The sequence below is a fragment of the Leuresthes tenuis genome, unplaced genomic scaffold (genome assembly GCF_036924035.1).
Source record: "Leuresthes tenuis unplaced genomic scaffold, fLeuTen1.0.hap1 SCAF_22, whole genome shotgun sequence".
Taxonomy (NCBI): domain Eukaryota; kingdom Metazoa; phylum Chordata; class Actinopteri; order Atheriniformes; family Atherinopsidae; genus Leuresthes; species Leuresthes tenuis.
In genome coordinates this window covers 8220494-8239389 of record NW_027325376.1, presented here as the reverse complement: position 1 = coordinate 8239389, position 18896 = coordinate 8220494, and the positions used below count along the sequence as shown (strand labels likewise).

General features: G+C 40.1%; 1 protein-coding gene across 1 annotated transcript in view; it reads left to right on the top strand.

The window, feature by feature from the left end:
• Nucleotides 1-18896, top strand: part of LOC140281484 (phospholipid-transporting ATPase ABCA1-like) — a 152340-nt gene that overhangs the window by 97469 nt on the left and 35975 nt on the right. The window contains exons 37-42 of the mRNA XM_072375916.1: nt 7434-7611; nt 8693-8808; nt 10854-10998; nt 15685-15808; nt 17512-17641; nt 18711-18831. Coding sequence (XP_072232017.1) covers nt 7434-7611; nt 8693-8808; nt 10854-10998; nt 15685-15808; nt 17512-17641; nt 18711-18831 — 814 coding nt within the window. The remainder of the gene's footprint in view (nt 1-7433; nt 7612-8692; nt 8809-10853; nt 10999-15684; nt 15809-17511; nt 17642-18710; nt 18832-18896) is intronic.

Below are 18896 nucleotides of genomic sequence, written 5' to 3'. Positions count from 1 at the left end.
CACCGGTGTTTTGATGCAACTAAGCAGAACTTAAAGTGGAGCATCAAACTGAATAAGGGATGTTTGGTTGTGCAATAAAAGGCTCATACAACCCGCTGACGTTTGGATATATCATGCTGAAAAAGGTTTCCATTTACTGTGAGCTGATGTCATTTTTCAGCCTTTTCTTCAGAGACTGGTTCTAAATGAAAACCGAAGAGAGTTTGAAAGCTTCAATTTGTGCATCTTTAGCTTTACCTCACCAGTAAAGTTTCTCATTCTCCACACTCTGGGTCATCTGCTGTCTCCTGAGTACTTCATACAGCCCCAACTGAAAAGGATGAATTAATAAAAGATAACCGAATAATATGGTTCACCTCATTGAATGTATGTATGACTGTACAACACCATTAGAAGACTTTGCATGCCCGGTTTGTGTTGCTTTACGTTTGACATAGGCAACACGTTTAATATCATACGCAGCAGGTAACTGGGATCTGATCCCAAGTGTTCTCTTAAGATGCTTAACTGCTCCAGTTGTGACGCATTACTGCCAGGTGTGAGCACACCTGTTTAACTTGCGATGGGATCGCCCGAACACGTGATAATACCAGGTCTGAACAGCCTTTGTGTGATTATTTAGCAAACTGTCCAGGGTGAAACCTGCCACCCACCTACAATCAACGAAGAGAAGCTCCAGCTATTGCTGCCCTGAGGTGACATCATACTCATCTAAAATGGGTCATGGTCAGCACATACAGAATCTTTTAAGCTCAAAATGGTTCTGCAGTGTTCTTCATTATGACTTTCCTATTTATTTATTCATTCATTCATACAAACATTCACACCAATGACATCTGGCAAACAAGGTTATCATCTGCCACAGGGAGCAATTTGAGGTTCATTGTCTTGCGTGAATAAACTTCTGTGCGTAGAGGCGAGGGCTGGAACATCTACCCTCTTATCAGTGGAGGCAGACAACACGGCAACCTTTCCCAAAATTCAACGACATTTCAGAAAACAACAAATTATCGTGAACAAAGCCAAACAGAAAAATTAACTATTTCCTAAACAAAGAAAACACAATATTTCTGGGAATGTGAATAGGCTCTCTGAAGTTGTTTTGTGAAACAAAGTTGTTTTATTTTGTTTAATGGTTTGTCATCCATGTTGAAATTGCTTTAAAAAAATGCTCTCATGTTTTCCCTTCTGTCTGAAGAACCACGAGAGGCTAGTCAGAGGAACAGACTCATAAACTTACAGTATGGGGAAAAGAAAGCATCTCAAAGAAAGAGAACGGATGAACAAGACACAGAATAGAAATGTACAAAAGACTGAAATAAATTAGATTTGGATGTCCTTGGAGCTCCTTAAATGACAGTTGTTGTTTTTTTAAAAAAAAGAGATTAAAACAGAGATAAAAACAGAGATTAATGATGTGCCAAATCATATTTCGAGTCATTCAATATCCACTATTTGCCGTATAGATCCATGTGCGTAATGTTTTGTTTTCTGATCATGGCTTCTGATTTGAGCTATGAGGTGTTCCTCATTATCACTTGTTGATGTGTTGCATTTTTACGTGTTCTTAATCCTCAAAGCGATTAATCTGTTTAAAGATCTTTCTGGATTACATCAATCTGCAGCAAATTATCATACAGTGGCAAGATCACAACTCCTGACAACATACAGCTTTTTCATTAATCATTCACAGTAGTTTTATTCCATGTCCTCCAACTACTCTCAGTATGGTATTTATATGGTTAAACGGAGCTGACGACAGCTTTGAGTTAGAGAGGAAGCCTGCACCGGGGTTAGGGATAATTACAACATCCTGCCTACCATAGATCCAGGATGAGCCTCTTTTCTTACCACCTCTCTTTGCAGAATGTGACACAATTTAAGAGCTCTGATTTCCAGATAAAATTGGACATTCCTTCATGTTGAATAAGTGGAAGTTGTAAGGCTGAAAGGGGGGGGTGAGCAACTGATAGATTAAAGCTCCATGCATCGGTATGTGTTTGTCATGTTATTACAATGTGTTGAAAATGAAGCTCACACTGTCAGACCCAGAAAAAACTTCCCACTAAAGTATTTTTCCCTCAGATATGAAGAATGTTTTTTTTAGCATGTTTTAGTTTGTTGTTTTGGTTAAACATCCTGCAAACTATTCAAGAGTGTGCTACATACCCTGAACAAAAAAACAGGAAAAGACAGCAAATAGCTGGGGAAGAAATAAGCTCTTTAGATGCCCCAAAAAATTCTTTTAGATGCTTATGATGCTCACTTGTGTGCTGTATATTTGTCAGAATTATTTGCTCTCTGTCAAATTATATTTTCTGCTTTTTCTCCACTTCAGCTCAGATCACTTAGTTTAGAATATATAAAGAAATCATATCCCAGTCACCAGTTACACTTTCAAGAAAATGCATTCACTTATATCTAAATAACTTGTGGAGCTGTTTTACTTTGTTTCTCGAATATATGCACAAAACATGCATCGGCTTAATCGGGCAACAAACAAGTGCTTGTTAGGGGTGGCTGTTGAACGTCCCAGTTTAAATGGCGAGATCTGACTTTGACTCCTGCAGGAATATATTCAAGTCATGTAACTTAAGCAACCAAATGAGCTGTTTGTTCATATCTGTAAAAGCAACCCATGGGGAAATCAGTGCCTTTTGCAGACGACAGGAGGGAAATGTGACTCACACGGACATTTCAGCATCGTGCAAACAGCATTCTCAAGTGTTTCCTTTAAAAGGCACGAAAGCTTCACAAAGGGGAAAGACTGGTATCCTTATTGTCAGTGCTTTCAAACACGCTCCATCAGCCTGTTCAATGCCAACATGTGACGATGTTCAGTCGGTACCAAAACATCACTTTTGCTACTTTTTATTTTATACAATGAGTTTTTTGTTTCCCTCCTATTAGTTATGTCTATACACCCAAGCTACTGGCTAGGTTTTAGAAATTAAATAACTGGTTATGATTAGAAAAATCTAATCACCTGTTTGGGGTTGGAGTAAATGGCATGGTTTGGTGATAAGACGCTTGTATGACCTACAAGGTCCTCACAAACCTTCAATGTGTCACAAGGGCCCAAAGACACCAGTCGTCTTTGGCTGAGATTGTTACATTTTTCAGAAACATAACATGACTACATCATTCTAGGTTTTTTTCTAAAGCAGCGAAATTGTCAGGGATAATAAATCAGAGATCTGAAAGAATAGAAAATGCCACCAAAGCCCAAAAACCCTCTCTATCTAAATCTGGATCCTAAAGGAATGCATTAGTTTATAATTCTCATTGACACTTTTGAAAAGTTATGGAAAGGAAAAACTGGTACAATCGCTGGTTTGATAATTCATCCCACAGAATTTGTTCTCTTGTGAGTTTCTCTTGTGACCAATGTTGCACTTTGTCATGCAATTTTACTTGACACCTCCCTGTAGTGGGGTTAAAGACCAATATTAGTGACATCAAAAGACCCCTTATGATGAAAAATGAATTTGGACGGTGTCATTCCTTGCCCAGATGTGGGTCACCGGGCCTCCCCCTGGAGCCAGGCCCAGGGTTGGGGCCCGGCAGCGAGCACCTGGTGGCCGGGCCTGTGCCCATGGGGCTCGGTCGGGCATATGACGTGGGTCCCCCTTCCGATGGACTCACCACTCGTGGGAGGGGCCAAGGGGGTTGGGTGCAATGTGAGCTGGGTAGCAGCCGAAGGCGGAGGCCTTGGCCGTCTGATCCTCGGCTACTGAAGCGAGCTCTTGGGACGTGGAATGTCACCTCTCTGTTGGGGAAGGATCCAGAGCTGGTGCGCGAGGCTGAGCAGTTCCGGCTAGATATAGTTGGACTCACCTCGACGCACGGCTTAGGCTCTGGAACAAGTCCTCTTGACATTCCTTCCTCCTCCCCCAAGTGGAGGAGTTCAAGTATCTTGGGGTCTTGTTCACGAGTGAGGGACGAATGGAGCGGGAGATTGACGGGCGGATCGGTGCGGCGTCTGCAGTGTTGTGGGCTCTGCACCGACCCGTCGTTGTGAAGAAGGAACGGAGCCAGAAGGCGAAGGCTGGCCTGGGAACGCCTCGGGGTCCCTCCGGAAGAGTTGGAGGAGGTGGCCAGGGACAGGGACGTCTGGGTTTCTCTGTTAAAGCTGCTGCCCCCGCGACCCAACCCCCGGATAAGTGGTAGATGGTGGATGGATGGATGGATGGATGGATGGATGGATGGATGGATGGATGGATGGATGGATGGATGGATGGATTAGTGACAGAGATGACATGAACCGCAAGATTGTGAAGCTGTGTCCACGGTGAAGAGAAATTGGCACTTGCACTCATCAACATGTGCTCTGCCTCACCAATAGAGATACTCTTGGTGCTTTAATATTTTGTATTTGTACTGTATTACAGTACAAATTTGTCCAGGCATGGTTTAAGACCTTATACAAGGTCACAATATTCATTTCCAGCCAGAGTTACATTCATTTTTCTCAAAGATCTAGTGCTGATGATGTGAGCGTTTAACTTGAATACGTTTCCTCCACCACATCCCAGAGATTTGCAGTGGGGTTGAGACCTGGATTCTGTAGTGGCCAGTCCATATGTGAACATTTCTCATGCTCCCCAAACCACTCTGTGACAATTTATGCCCAATATGAATCCTGGCTTTATCATCTTGGAAAAATGATTATTCCATCAGAGAAGGGGAAAAAAAATTGATGTAAGTGATGGAAAAACGGGTCATTCGGTGTATTCTGGTTGTCAGACCTCACTTCTGGGGCACATAACTTTGCTGAATGGAAACCTGACAAAGAAAAGCAACTCCAGACCATAAAATCTTTGTTTGGTTGAATCTGGGTGCTGATCTTACTTTGTTTGGCCAGACAGTGTGTATTTCTTTTAAATAGCTGCACAATATCAACTGACAAAAGCTCATCTCCCTCCCGGCATGTTAATTCTGTTTATTTACATCTAATTCAATTTGATTCTGTACATAACACAAAACTATCCTATTTAAATATTATATATATATAACTGAGCTGCCAAATTAATTGTAATTCATTCTAACAGCTTCAAAAATGGTTTTCTACCAGCTCAATGTTTTCTTAATATGAGTCTATTCAACACTTTTCTCCTACTTTCAGCCCCCATACACTGTTGCATTTGATTCTGTGCCCTGCAGCCCTAAGCAATAAAAAAAAAATGCCGAAAGGAATGCAATCCTTTCTGTACAGCTTTACTCCCATTGCTCATCTTTCTTGTTCTTTCATTATTAGTTAATTAGCACATTGCTTGTCCTCTTTCCACAGCAATTAACCACCTTCAAGCATTCTGAGTTAGATCATTCATAGCTTTGTCCCCTACATTACCTCCCTACCCAAACTGAGCACATAGCTCTTGAAGCCTGCAGAGATGCGGTACCCACGTACCGTGAATTATTTCGTATTTGTGTGTTCTAATTGTGCCTGGCGGGCAATGATAAATGCAGCCATGTAGCCACACAAGGCAGCTTATTTAACATGTAAATGCAGCAGCAGGACTGAGGTTGAGGAATTCGGGTGTTACAAGAATGTAACCCAATTATGTCCAGTGCTAATTGAGAAGAAAGACTGAAGGACATTTTCAGAGGTGGAATGGCACCGGTGACGATGTACAACAGAGAAATCAAGGTCGATGTCCTAGAGGAGCAATTGGCATTTTTCTCTTGTTTTTACAGAAATGAAAATGAATGTATATTATGACTGGTCAAAACTTTAAATTGTGCTGCTCTTCTTCACTATAGATTTAGATACTGAATGTAATTTAAGTTTGAAGGCACCCTAATCCAAAATGTACGGTAAATAGTACTGAATTCAATAACACACATTTTCTTCTCTTTTTTGTACAGCTTACACAACCAGTAATATCTTACCATGCTTATATCTGCGAGAGAATGTTCTAAAATTACTTATCTGATTTTGCAAGTTATAGGTTTAGAGTCTAGTTCAATGATAGTGATAATTACACTGAAGTGTTGTCAGTCATTGAGATGACCATTATGTGTAAGTAAGCTTATTGTTTTTGGATCAAAGCCTAATCTTCAAAGCATGTCTGTGCAGATCATTACCACAACAACAATATTTCTGACAAGTTCAGCAAAAGGTTTAAGGAAAGATCACGACAAAGCAGAAGGTGTTTGAAACCAATATAATAGTAGGTTTGGAAAAGGAAAACACAGCATCACAATGTATGCATCTTCTCACTCCTCTGAAACATGGTTTAACATCATGGTTTGAAATCAGAGCGGTTTGCCATCGCCGATGAAGCAATGAGTTCTGATTTGTACCTGCGAAATTTGAAAGAAAATATCGAGTGAAATTGCATTCAGCAAAACAACAATCATATGCAGAATGATTGATTAAAAAAACAACAAAGTGATAGTTTTCCAAACGCTTCATCAATGTCTCGGAGCCCCTGAAGCTGTTACAAATGTGCAGGACGGATATTATCTATGCACAGTTTCTGCTAAAGAGTTTTACATCAGATAGTCTAAGCTAAAGTTCGAGTAATTTTGCCACTCATAGATTTGTAATGTAGGATCACTTTCTCATGGGAATAAACAGCCTTATGATTCTAAATTGACCATCAGTGTGAGTGTAAGCATACTTGTTTGTTTGTCTCATTTGTCTTTGTGTTGGTCCTGTGATTGATGAGCAAACTGTCCAGTGCGCCCTACCTCTCACCCAATGATAGCTCAGATAGAACCAAAAAGTCTGTGTGAAAAACTCTTAAGCGCCACTTTAACCGAGTTGCTAGGAAACCAAAAAGGTCTTCCAAATATATTGTTGTTTCAAAGGGCTGCTGTGTCACTATCTGACCTTTCAACCAACATAATGTTTGAATCAATTAGTAACCTCAAGTATTACTGAATTTGTAACTAAATTACTTGGAAAGTGCAAAGTGTTAGATGTAAAGTCTTAATTGCACCCAGGAAATTAGCCAAATGCTGTTATTGCAAGTGTTGTTATTGTGTTTACTCTGGCAAAATTGTGCATAAACTTTACTGATTCGGTGGAGTCTTCTTTTACAGAGACAACGATCACCATGGTATAAAACAGTGCCCTGCAGCCATATGAAATAGCAAATCAACTGCCCAAGCAAATGCATTTAAATGTTTTATTTCTGTTTTCTTTTGCTCTGTAAAGCACTGAGTGCCATTTGTGTTTGAAAAGTGCTTCAGAAACAATGTTGCCTTCAGTAATAAGTGTTGAATGTCACTGTTTCATCTGAGGTAAAGTATTTCTTTCATCAAAACTCAAAGAGCCTGCAGAGCAGTTTAACATTTTTACATCAATTAGATGAAGTTTGAGTTTCTGTGATTTTCTGATCTATTCATTTTTTCCCCTTGTCCTTGTACGAGTTGTCTGCTCTCCAATCAGCTTCCTGTTTACTGTGTTCTGTCTTCAACCACAGGGCCACAACCTCAACTGATGTGGTGGTGTCCATCTGCGTTATATTTGCCATGTCCTTCATCCCTGCCAGCTTTGTCCTCTTCCTCATCCAAGAGAGGGTGAGCAAAGCCAAGCATCTGCAATTTGTCAGCGGAGTAAACCCAGCTGTCTACTGGTTGGCTAATTTTGCCTGGGACATGGTGAGTGCCAGCTTCATTACGGTTTTGTTAGCGCTCCCAAATAATCCCTTTTTTTTCCCTTGAGGTACAGTTTAGGTTTTTTTATTGATTACTTCATGCATCTATGTAAATACTGTCAAACATGGGCCACAATGTGATGCATCCAAGTTTTTAGTGTTCACGATTTATCCTAGATTGAACTCTGTTATTCTCAAGATTTTATTTCCACCTGAGGCTGTATGTGAAAACTGCCCATCTACTGTAATTGATAATGCAGCTTTGACACTGCTTGCTGCTGGGAAAAGCTTCTTCTGAAAAACAGTTATTGACTGAGTCGTAATTATCGACAGCAGCTGCCCCCGCTGGTTATACTCAACAGGCTTACCGGTAGTTTCCCTCAGGCATAATGGAAGCAAACATTTCATCAGGCACCTTTGGTAAAGAAATGGCATCAGGTCACCCATCATTACGGTGGATAAATGCAGTCTGAGTGAAAGACAAATTCACCTAAGGTGTTGGTGTAAGCATTCTAGCCTGAAGCATGTTGCATTATAATTTATGTTCATTAAAAATAATGAACATTTTAAATGAACAGTGAATGACTATAATGCTACTTAATGTTTCAATATTAACGCTTTCTTTGAGCAATAAACGAACACCAATCATTGCATTTTAATGACGTTTTCACTTTGTTCTGAAAAGAAGTTAATTTTGGGGTTGAAATTAAAATGTGAACATTGAAATCTTATTTTCCTTTTGTTCTGATAGTTGAATTGATTTCAACAAATATGAAAAAATATATTCAAAATATATATCTCTTTTATGAAAATTTCATGAAGTCACAGGGCACTTAGTTCATTGTGTCACTGAGAGACCATCTGCTTCAATACAAGGACATTCAGAGGGGTCTGTTATTCACTGAATTAATTAGAAAGTTAAAGCTGGATTCATCCAAGTAATAATGGGAAAGGTCATCGTCAGATTTGGGAATTTGGGAACAGTTGGGTAATTAACCAACCTTTCAGATAGTCTAAAATAGATCAAAAGGCAGAGAAAGAGCAAGCTGCTTAATTCCTGTGTGCTTGTTTGATTGTTTTGACAGTGCAACTACATCGTCCCGTGCTTGATTGTGATTGCGATCTTCCTCTGCTTCCAACAAAAAGCCTATGTTTCCCCTCCTAACCTGCCCGCCTTGATTCTGCTGCTTATTTTCTATGGGTAAGTATATTTAAAAACTTGAAACAACCTCAGTTCCAAAAATAAGTTTAGACACTGTAAACTGAAAAGAAGATCATTTAGGGGAAGCTATACAGTGGGAAATGTGGCCCTACAATTCTCAATTGTTTGCTGAGAAATGGTTCTTAAGAGAACTTTCCTCATCCATCTTTCAGCAAGTGTTCATTTTAACTGGAAGCTGTTTCTTCAGTCTCAGAGGAATAAAAAGACAAAGACACCAGTAATGAACTAAATAAGAAATGGAGATCTTGGTTTGGAGAGGAAGAGCGGGAAATGCTGACTGTCAATCATTTTGCTTTTCTTTACAATTTAAATGAAAATCCAAGAAAAGAAAAATCCAGCTAGTTCTAACTTGACAGTTAGACAGTTAGACACTCAGGACTATTAATAGCAGGACCTGAAGATAATGAGGAAAATGTCTTTATTTGTCTTTTGAACTACGTAAATATGTCATGATCTGTGGATTAACAGTTCCTTAGTACGGGTCATGCATGCTAATAATGTTTTTTTTTCACTTTTTCATTTTCATGCTTTGTGTTGATCAGTCGTTCCTCGTCAACAGACGCAACACCACATCAATCTGGCAAGCTGCTCATGCATTTGATGCTTCATCAGAATGACTTGAGAGGCATTTATTCACCACTTATATAAAAACTTAAATGCAATTATAAATAGTTGTGAAAGCCATCTATGTTCTCATTTTTGAGAGGAAGACCCATCATACGCATTGAATATTGGCTCTTGGAATGATGAGCAAATCATATCTTATTTAAATTTTCATTCTTTTGACTTGCCTGGATGGAAGTCTTCTATATCCATTGAGGAGGTCTGCTGAATTACAACGATGCGGTCGGCATCTCGATATAACGTCGTCAGGTAAAACTGAGTACAATGCGTCATTTCCTGTGCGCCAGCTACGGCGTGCCAAAATACCACGAGCTGTTAGAGGAGCTGAACGGCCTGATCAGCGTTGTATCATCTCCTCTTGTTGTAGCTTGGGTGAAACGGATATTTATAGACATGTAGAAGTTACGCACTGCAGCTTTAAACCAGAGGAACATTACCATTAATCAAAAAAATTTGACAGAAAGTAATTACCAATAACAGCCCAGGCATGGGAGTGAAATATATCAGTACTTGTTTGACATAAATGCACGTAAGTAAATGCTGCTTTGCACCACCTCAGACAAAACATTTAATCAAATTGATCAATTCCAAAGAAAATGGTTACTGTGCAGTTGAGAAAACCAGATCATTAAGTTGCTTACATACTGTAGGCGTTACACAAATGCGTTAAGCAATATCTGTCCCCGTGTGAAAACACCCTCACACACAAAGCTAAAAAAAAAAGATAAGTCAATTTAGGATTGACCTGTAAAAAGACCAATATGTGAGACATTACTTCCATTTTCTCAGTGGCAGATGTTTTCCTGCTGTAATCAGTACACATCACTAATCAGTACATGCCACTTAAAGGTTTTATGTTGCACAACTCTATGCAAAAAACTCCATGCATAGCTTAATCTAGTAAGAAAAAACTTGCACTACAAAGCAACTATCTGCAAAACAAATGTGATGATATAGAAGGTAAGCATTTGCCTCTGAACCATGTCAAACTGGAATTACTATTTGACAAAAAGGTAATCTTAAGAGAAAAAAAAAAAGAGCATTTTTTATTGCCACTAGATACCCTCCATGACACCACTTCACCACTGCCACGCTGCATCCACTTCGAACACTGAATTTGATCTTCTGACTGCCAAGTGTGGGAGGCATTTATTTTGTGCTTGTATGGGTCACTCACTTGAAAAGCAAAGGTTCAGAAGAGGCTGGCGGTGTCGTGAAACGCCACAGCTGACCTGGTAATCTACCTTCATGGATGCAGTAACTGATATTTTGATCATCTCCGTGACAATTAACTCTGATGGTTATCTTAATGAATACTTTAACTTCACCAGTTTTTGTTTCAATCAGACGATCAGGCGATTCTTGTTCCCCCCTCAGTGAGTGTGTTTTGCTCCCTTTAGGTGGGCCATCATCCCCATGATGTACCCCGCCTCCTTCATCTTCAGTGTGCCCAGCACAGCTTATGTGGTGCTGACCTGCATTAACCTCTTCATTGGTATCAACGGCAGCGTGGCCACTTTTATCATGGAGCTCTTTGATGATGATGTGAGTAAAAGCTCCAGCCTTGCACAAACATACACACTTGTTTGGAAAACACACACCTCGACACTGGTCAAGCAATTTATTAAGCAAGTGTATATGTGTCGAATATTTTTTTTTCATGATGGAGGACATGCCTCCCCCGAAACAGCCGGCACAGACTTTTAGCCTCCCATAGCTGCTTGAAAATCATATTCATGCAGAAGCTACAACAGTCCATGACTAATTGACTTGTATCTGAGATAAACGCTCAGTGTTTTCGAAGCGAAGGCTTCCTCGCACATGTGGGTGGAGCGTGTACCCACCTGGTATGACTTAATACTGTTCCTTTATCCTCTCAAGGAATTTTCAAAGAATTTATTTTCTCTATTCTCTTTCATGTTTAATTGTTTGCTGAGAATTGGGTCTTCAGAGAACTTTCCTCATCCATCTTTCAGCAAGTGTTCATTTTAACTGCAAGCTGCTTCTTCAGTCTCAGAGGAATAAGAAGACAAAGACACCAGTAATGAACTAAATAAGAAATGGAGAGTTTGGTTTGGAGAGGAAGAGCGGGAAATGCTGACTGTCAATCATTTTACTTTTCTTTCCAATTTAAATGAAAATCCAAGAAAAAAAATCCAGTTAATTCTAACTTGACAGTTTGTGTCTCAGGACTATTAATAGCAGGACCTGAACATAATGAGGAAAATGACTAAATTTACTTAACATTCTCTTTATTTGTCTTTTGAACTACGTAAATATATCATGATCTGTGGATTAACAGTTCCTTAGTACGGGTGATGCATGCTAATAATGTTTTTTTCACTTTTTCATTTCCATGCTTTGTGTTGATCAGTCGTTCCTCATCAACAGACGCAACACCACATCACTCTGGCAAGCTGCTCATACATTTGATGCTTCATCAGAATGTCTCCCTCAGCCCTGCTCTCATACTCGACATGCATTTTAATGTTGTCTGAAACTGTCTTTCTCCCTGAGTTTGTCCACGGATGCCTTTATCTTGATGTTTCCTCTGGCGCTACTCGGTGGTGGCACGAGATGTTTCTTGTCTCCTAACAAGGCCGCCTCATCTGCATTGTGATTTCATTATAAGCAGCAGTCATCATCCATTTGTATTTTTCAGTTGGCATGTCTGTTTTGTTGCCTGCATTCTCTTTATTTATTAATACAGTGTGAGTGGAGCGCCTTGCTCATAAAGAGCGCCGTTGTTGATAATTTAATAGGCGGCATGTCGCCCACAGGCAGCGCAAAAGGATGGATTTACAGCACGCCCCTCTTGTTTGAGACATTACGCACAGCAATAGTGTTTCTGTAAGACTCGACAGTGACAGGGGTCCATAATAATTCTGCTGATCTAACTTGATTTCACTGCTGATAAGAAAGCCTGATGGGTCAACATCATTCAGCAAAAGTTACAACTCGGAGCTGATACCTCTTCATAACAGACTCTTCACAAAGTAGCTGAAGTCATCATGACAGTGAACTGATCTGCTCCAGTTCAGCGCAGAGGGTAGATGACAGCTCAATCCAGTCCTCTCCTTCTGAAACTTCTGCAGCTTCAAAGCGTCGTCTCATCATTTATAGACTCCTCAGCGGTGGTATTAGTCGCTCAAGAGTAAAGCTACAGGTTTCAGCACATTGTCTGTTTTCAAGCTCAGGGTGAATCCAGATCCCTTTTGGGCATAGCACCATTTTTCAATGAGAGGAAATGAGGGGGGGTGGGAGTGTAGAGTGAGGAAGCAGAGCAGCACTTTTTAGAGAGTCTGTGCCCTAGTTTTCTCTGGAAACCAATGGGAGATTTTCTTCCCCTTAGGACTGTCCAACTCCCTGTGGATTGCATCAATCCCAGCCTGCCTCATAAGCTTGAAGCAATGTCTGAGTCAATACTTCCACCATGTGCCACTCAGAGATAACCACAGACGCACCGATTCTCTGGGGATAAAGGTAAAGGTGTGGCAGTGTGGCTAAGCACTACTTACCTCATGTAAAGTGATTGGAGTGCATTGTATCAAATGCAGCAGCATTTATTGACCAGGTGTGTCCTTCATTCCTAAATGTCAGAAGCACAAGTCCATTACAACTCCAGAATCATCTGATTGTGTCTCCACTCAACTTTAGAAAATATCCTCTGAGCTCATTGAGCCATATATTTTGTCTGTCAGATTTCCCTGTGATCCCTGGTATTATGAATAGAGCCATGCAGTGGGAATAAGCACAAGTAGCAATATAGGTCAGATAAGCACAGCCCACACTTTACCACTTTCAGAACCATTTGAAATGATTTATAGGTGTGTAGCTCAAACATAAGGAGGGCTTGTCCAGCATTTCATCATTCCAGACTAAGAGCCTCTTACATCTCTTAGAAAAGATGTGCTTGTTTCATAGTTTGAGCTCAGATTAGGTGTTGCTTTCTTTGCATCCTTCTGCCAGAAAGAGGAGCTTCTACCAGCCAAGGCCAAAGACGTTGTTTATTTATTTGACTTTCTTATTGGTGGTGAACATAAGGAGCAGAGGTGCCTTTTAGCAAATTCCATACCACATGTGAATGTGTGTTTATTTGTTAGCATGCGTTTGCAGTGGGATGAAAGTGGGTTGTGTCTACAATGCACATCTTATTATTGGCACAGTATTAACTGAAAATGTTCAATGTTAATATCAATATGAAATGGGGTTTTATGTATCATATAGTGGCCCTGTGATGGACTGGCTACCTGTCCAGGGTGTACCCCGCCTCTCGCCCAATGACCGCTGGGATGGGCTCCAGCCCCCCCCCCCACTGACCGACGGGTTAAGCGGGTATAGAAAATGGATGGATGGATGTATCATATATTCTCCTTTTAGAAAGCTCTGCTGAAGAACTGGAAATAAAGAAAAAATAAAATGCTGGTATGATCTAAAATATTTACTTTGACTGCAGAGTACGATTACAGCTCTCTGTACTGTACCTTTTAGACTTCAAGCAAATATATAAATGCAGATAAAAGGAGCAATGAATTATTGCTGAACATCTGAAGATTTGCTTAGACATCATGATCAATGAGGCCTTTCATCATGGTCTCATCTTCTCTGAGAAACTCTACCAGTGGCCACACACTCGAAGGAAAAAAAGAGCAATCTTGCATATGCTCACTTTTGATCTTCAGCAGTACTTTTTTTTTTTTCTTCACAAAGAGAGAAGATTGGGTTAGACTGCTTTCTTCTCATCAACCTGCATGCACTTGCATGTTATGCACAAGTTAACTATTTAGAAAGGAAGCGTAAAAACTTCCACATAAAAGCAGCTTTTTGTCACCTTTCGTGTCAGATTTCTTATGATGATGGAATATGCAAGGCAAGTACGTACCAGTTAAGAGGAGGGTTTAGTTAAATGACAAGATCACAAAAATGTACATCTGTTAGGCAGTCGTGGCTGAGGCTAACTTAGGACAGGAAACACTAATTCCAGGGATCCAGCAAATTTCTGAGACAAGACAGATTTAAACGCAACATTTAGCCTGTTAATTAGTGCAAGATAATTGCTCTTAAACCCATCAAACAAGCACGTCTCATAACATGTCCAGATACTTCTTTAAAGAGTCAGTTTATTTATTTCTTTTTTTTAATTTAGCTGACACAGTCATAGCTTTACGTGTATTTCAGGAAAACTCAGTCACAGAAGTTAGTTCCCCTGCGCAGTCGCAGACATCCATGAATAAGCTCTTGGACAATAATGGCTATTATCTTGAAATCTTGTGCGCAGCTTCAACAAACCACACCCTCACCCCCACCCTATTATCTTAACACAGGCCCACCCAAAAGCAGAAATTATGAATTTCTCTGTGCATGTGAGAGCTCTGAAGACCTTGCCGCAATGAAGCATTATGAATAATGCATGAATTTGGATTTGAACACTATGGCGTGTGTTGTAATATTTTTTCTCCTCTTCTCTTCTCTGTTCTTTTTTTTTTTTAACCTCTCTTAGCACTGTTGTCCTCTCTGACTTTACTGGGCGTCCTTATCTGCACTGGATTGTTACAAGCATGTCCAATTGTTCAAGTCTTCTTTTCATTAATCACTCCTTTGTCCACTTGGCTGCCACTTAACTGTAGCCACCAGGGAAGGAAATGGAAAGAAGTATCGTACAATGTTTAGGAAAATGGACACTGATTGACTTAATATAAACAGTTTTTCTATGTATTCCTGTTAAAACACTAAAATGCAGTAGTATTAGTATGTATCTGTCTCTTTGTTGATTTCATTTTGAGAAAAAAACAGAAAAATGCAGAATCCTTTCTTTTTTGTTTTGTTGATGCTCTCTCCACCCTCAGTTAGGATTTTAAGGATGAACATCTGTTTCCCTGAGCAGCAGCTGATCCATTTGCGTTTGTACATACTTTCCAGTATGTGTGCCTCCTCACAGATCACACAGTATGTTCCCTAATGTTTGCTGGAATCCAGCATCAAGACGGCAGACAAACCTTGATGCATTGTGCTCCCTGAGCCTTGCATTTGGAGCTCTACAACACCACAGGAATCAGCATTTAAATGGAGTACAGGGTTTTTAATTATCCGCACTGTCTTCTAAACCTCTCGCTCCTCTGGCCCTGCTGCTTCAAGATGGATATTCAACATATTGAGCTTCTGATTCCCATTGGAGGCTTAAATATTCAAAACTTTCACACGCATATTATGTGTTTGAATTTTCCTCAACAGAATATCTCCCGAATCAACGACATAGTGAAGCAGGTGCTGCTGATATTCCCACATTTCTGTCTGGGCAGAGGGTTGATTGACATGGCCAAGAACCAGGCGATGGCAACACTCTTCAGCAATTTTGGTAAGATGTGTCACAGTTCTCATGGTAGGAAATGTAAACTTCTGTATGAGGCTTGACGTCTTGACCTTTGAAGACAGGACACACTGTTACCACCTAAAAGGACTTGGGGGACAGTAGGAGCAAAACTGCCTTTGAGCAGAAGAAACTTCAGACAAGCCCACACTCAAGACTGACTTTATTCACCAGCTGAAGTGAGAGGAGAACAAAGAGATGAAAAATAGGCACTGAGAAATGACAAACACGGATAAGTTAGGTGAAGCCATGAAGTGCAAATTAGATACATGCGTAAGATCCCCTCCTAAAGGTTCTAGGGAGAGAAAGCGAAGAGTGGAAAGGCCAAGCCAGTGAAGACACAAAGTTAAAGAAATGCAATAGTGCGAAATAATGCCAACATTGCCAATGTCACCCTGTGCCTGAGGCTAAATTTCACATGCAACAAACTCTCACTTAGTAGTTTGCAGTGAGAAATTTTGTGCATGTTGGAATATTTATTTCTTGCGTACGAAAGTCTTAATAGAGACACAAACCACCTCATTGCTGAAATAGACAAAAGCAAACATAATTAAAGGTTGTTTTTTTTTTTTTTTTACTCTTTTTATGTTTTACTGTTTACTTGTTTGCAGTTTTTCTCACAGCTGCCGTGTTCCTCAGTGCCCTTACTTACATCAGCAAAGTAATAATTACACATTTCTGGCATATGTGATGGATGTCCACCCAGTGACTGACAGCGTACACAAACTCACAAAATCATTCTGCCTTTCCCAAAAGAAACGCTCAGCTCAGCCCCGCCCTTCTTCGAAAGTGAAAACATACCATTTCATTCAAAATGACAGTTCAGGAGGAGAAAAATATTTGACCAGTCACATGGCTCTCGTCCCTCCACAGGAGTTGAATTTAGACAGGGAAGAGGGAGAAGAGTGGAACTATGCTTGTGGAGGTGGAGCTGGGGTTGAGGAGACCATCAAGAGGCAAAGAGGCACATGAAAGAGGAAGAGGAGTCTTATCTGTGGAGAGATGGAGCAGGAAATAGCGGTTTGAGGAATCATTTGCGGCGGCAGTGGAGAGCAAGGAGAAAAAAAGCAATCACAACTTAAAAGGGCTAGCGTGGAGAGGGGCTATTTACCAGAGAATGAGACTGAAAGCGTTTTCGTTTTTCTTGTCTTCGTACTCTCTCCCCTTGGGCTTGAGGGTTGTAGAGGCTGAGAGGAGGAGAAAAAAAAGAGCAGGTTTAAAAACATTAGTGTGGAGGGCTTTAACTGCTTTACTGTTGTGTTCATTAGGCAAAAAAGGCTTCAATATAAAAAAAATAAAAAATCAGGATGTCAACAATGTCCTCTAATGACGTAGGAGATAGCTATTTAGATTATTTTAGCTTTAGGCCAAGTGGGATTTTAAAGTGCTGGCTTTCAACAATAAATATGCTTCACTGACACTTCAAAGAGCTGGCAAAATTGAGCAAAGATACATATTTGGCTCCCCATGAAAGCAAACATGAGGTTAAATCTTCTAGTTATGACAATGTTTCTGCCAAATCCTCCCCTGAGCTTGTGGATAAGGAGTAGAAATTCACATGAAGCTAGAAAGATCCTAATAATTATGCATTTAATCATTTACCTTGTGTGTATTAACTTTGTTCCCTCTTTTTATTTTTCCATTTCTTGTCCCTTTTCCCTCCTCTATACTGCCCTCCGGCTCTTTATTAGGGGAAGACCGTTTCGAGGACCCTCTGAGCTTGGAAATGGTGGGAAAAAACCTTTGTGCCATGTCCATCCAGGGAATTGCCATGTTTGCCTTTACAATCCTCATCCAGTACAATTTTTTCTGCAAACCAAGGTAAAAGCAGATGTCAAGAATTGTAGAAGGATTTGTCCGGCTTTTTTGGCTTTTCCTTTTCTCTTAGTCTATTATACTTTCATAAAGAAGTAAAAGGTCTGCAGTTTCAGTTAGAACACGTCAGCTCAACACTAAATGTTGCAGATGATAATGCGTATAAATGACGTAAGAATGTCAGACCTGAAACAGTCACTTACAGTTCAGTTGAGCTGCAGTCTGTCCTGGAGGTGACAACAGATCACACACAGGCGCACTGACCCTTGTATTCTAGAGAGGAAACCAATCAGCCACCAGAAATGTATCCCTTGTTTAACCAAAAATACTACCAGGCCCCATCTTATATCAGTCACCTTATTGCTGTCCCCGTTAGATTGTGTCATGCAGATAAAACGTCTTTGCACAACTGCTGTCATATTGAGATGTGACATGCTCAACCAATGTGAAGGAGAGCAGTCTCCATGTGGGGCTCACAGTGGGAAAACAATGTCTAGCAAATGCTCATCTTACAAATAAATTATACAAAGCAAAAAAGTCATGTTGGTTTTATTCTCCAGATAGTGTCATAAAAAAGTGCAGCATCTTAAAAAGACAGAATCAAAAACTGAAGCATTAAGGGCAAATCTTTTATGATTCATTAAAACTTCTAAACCTTTTAGACCCAAATAAAGGAGGAGCCTCTAAATAAGCTTAATATGGGCTCTTCAAAAAAACTTTAAGCCATCCTTTTTGTGACCTTCCATTTCCTCATCTGTGTCCCTGTTGCACTTCTTTATTATAATATCAGTTGTTCTTAGCTAGTTTGATTTCTCTATTCTCTGCAATTTGTTTATTCTTTTTATCTGAAACATCTGTTGCAATGTTTGGCGAAAACGACCAGATATTTTGTGTTTGGGGTGTTTACTTGAAAATGAAGGTTGCCATAGAAACTGATACCTGTGGCTTCTGCTCTTTATGAAAATGATAGAGATTGTTTCACTAAGCCTAAACTTTGACTGTGATACTTTGTCCCGTGGGTTCTTGTTAATTGCAGTGAGAGGTTTTGATAACTGTGTGTGATTCTCTCTGTCAGACTTATTTCAGCAATATCATTGTCGACAGAGGAGGAGGATATTGATGTTGCGCGCGAGCGTAAGCGAGTGTATGACGGCAAAGCTCAGAATGACCTGTTGAGTATCTGTGATCTATCTAAGGTATGTTGCCAAGACAAAAGTCTGTTTTTTTTTCTGTAAATGTTAAACCAAATAATGAAAGTCCT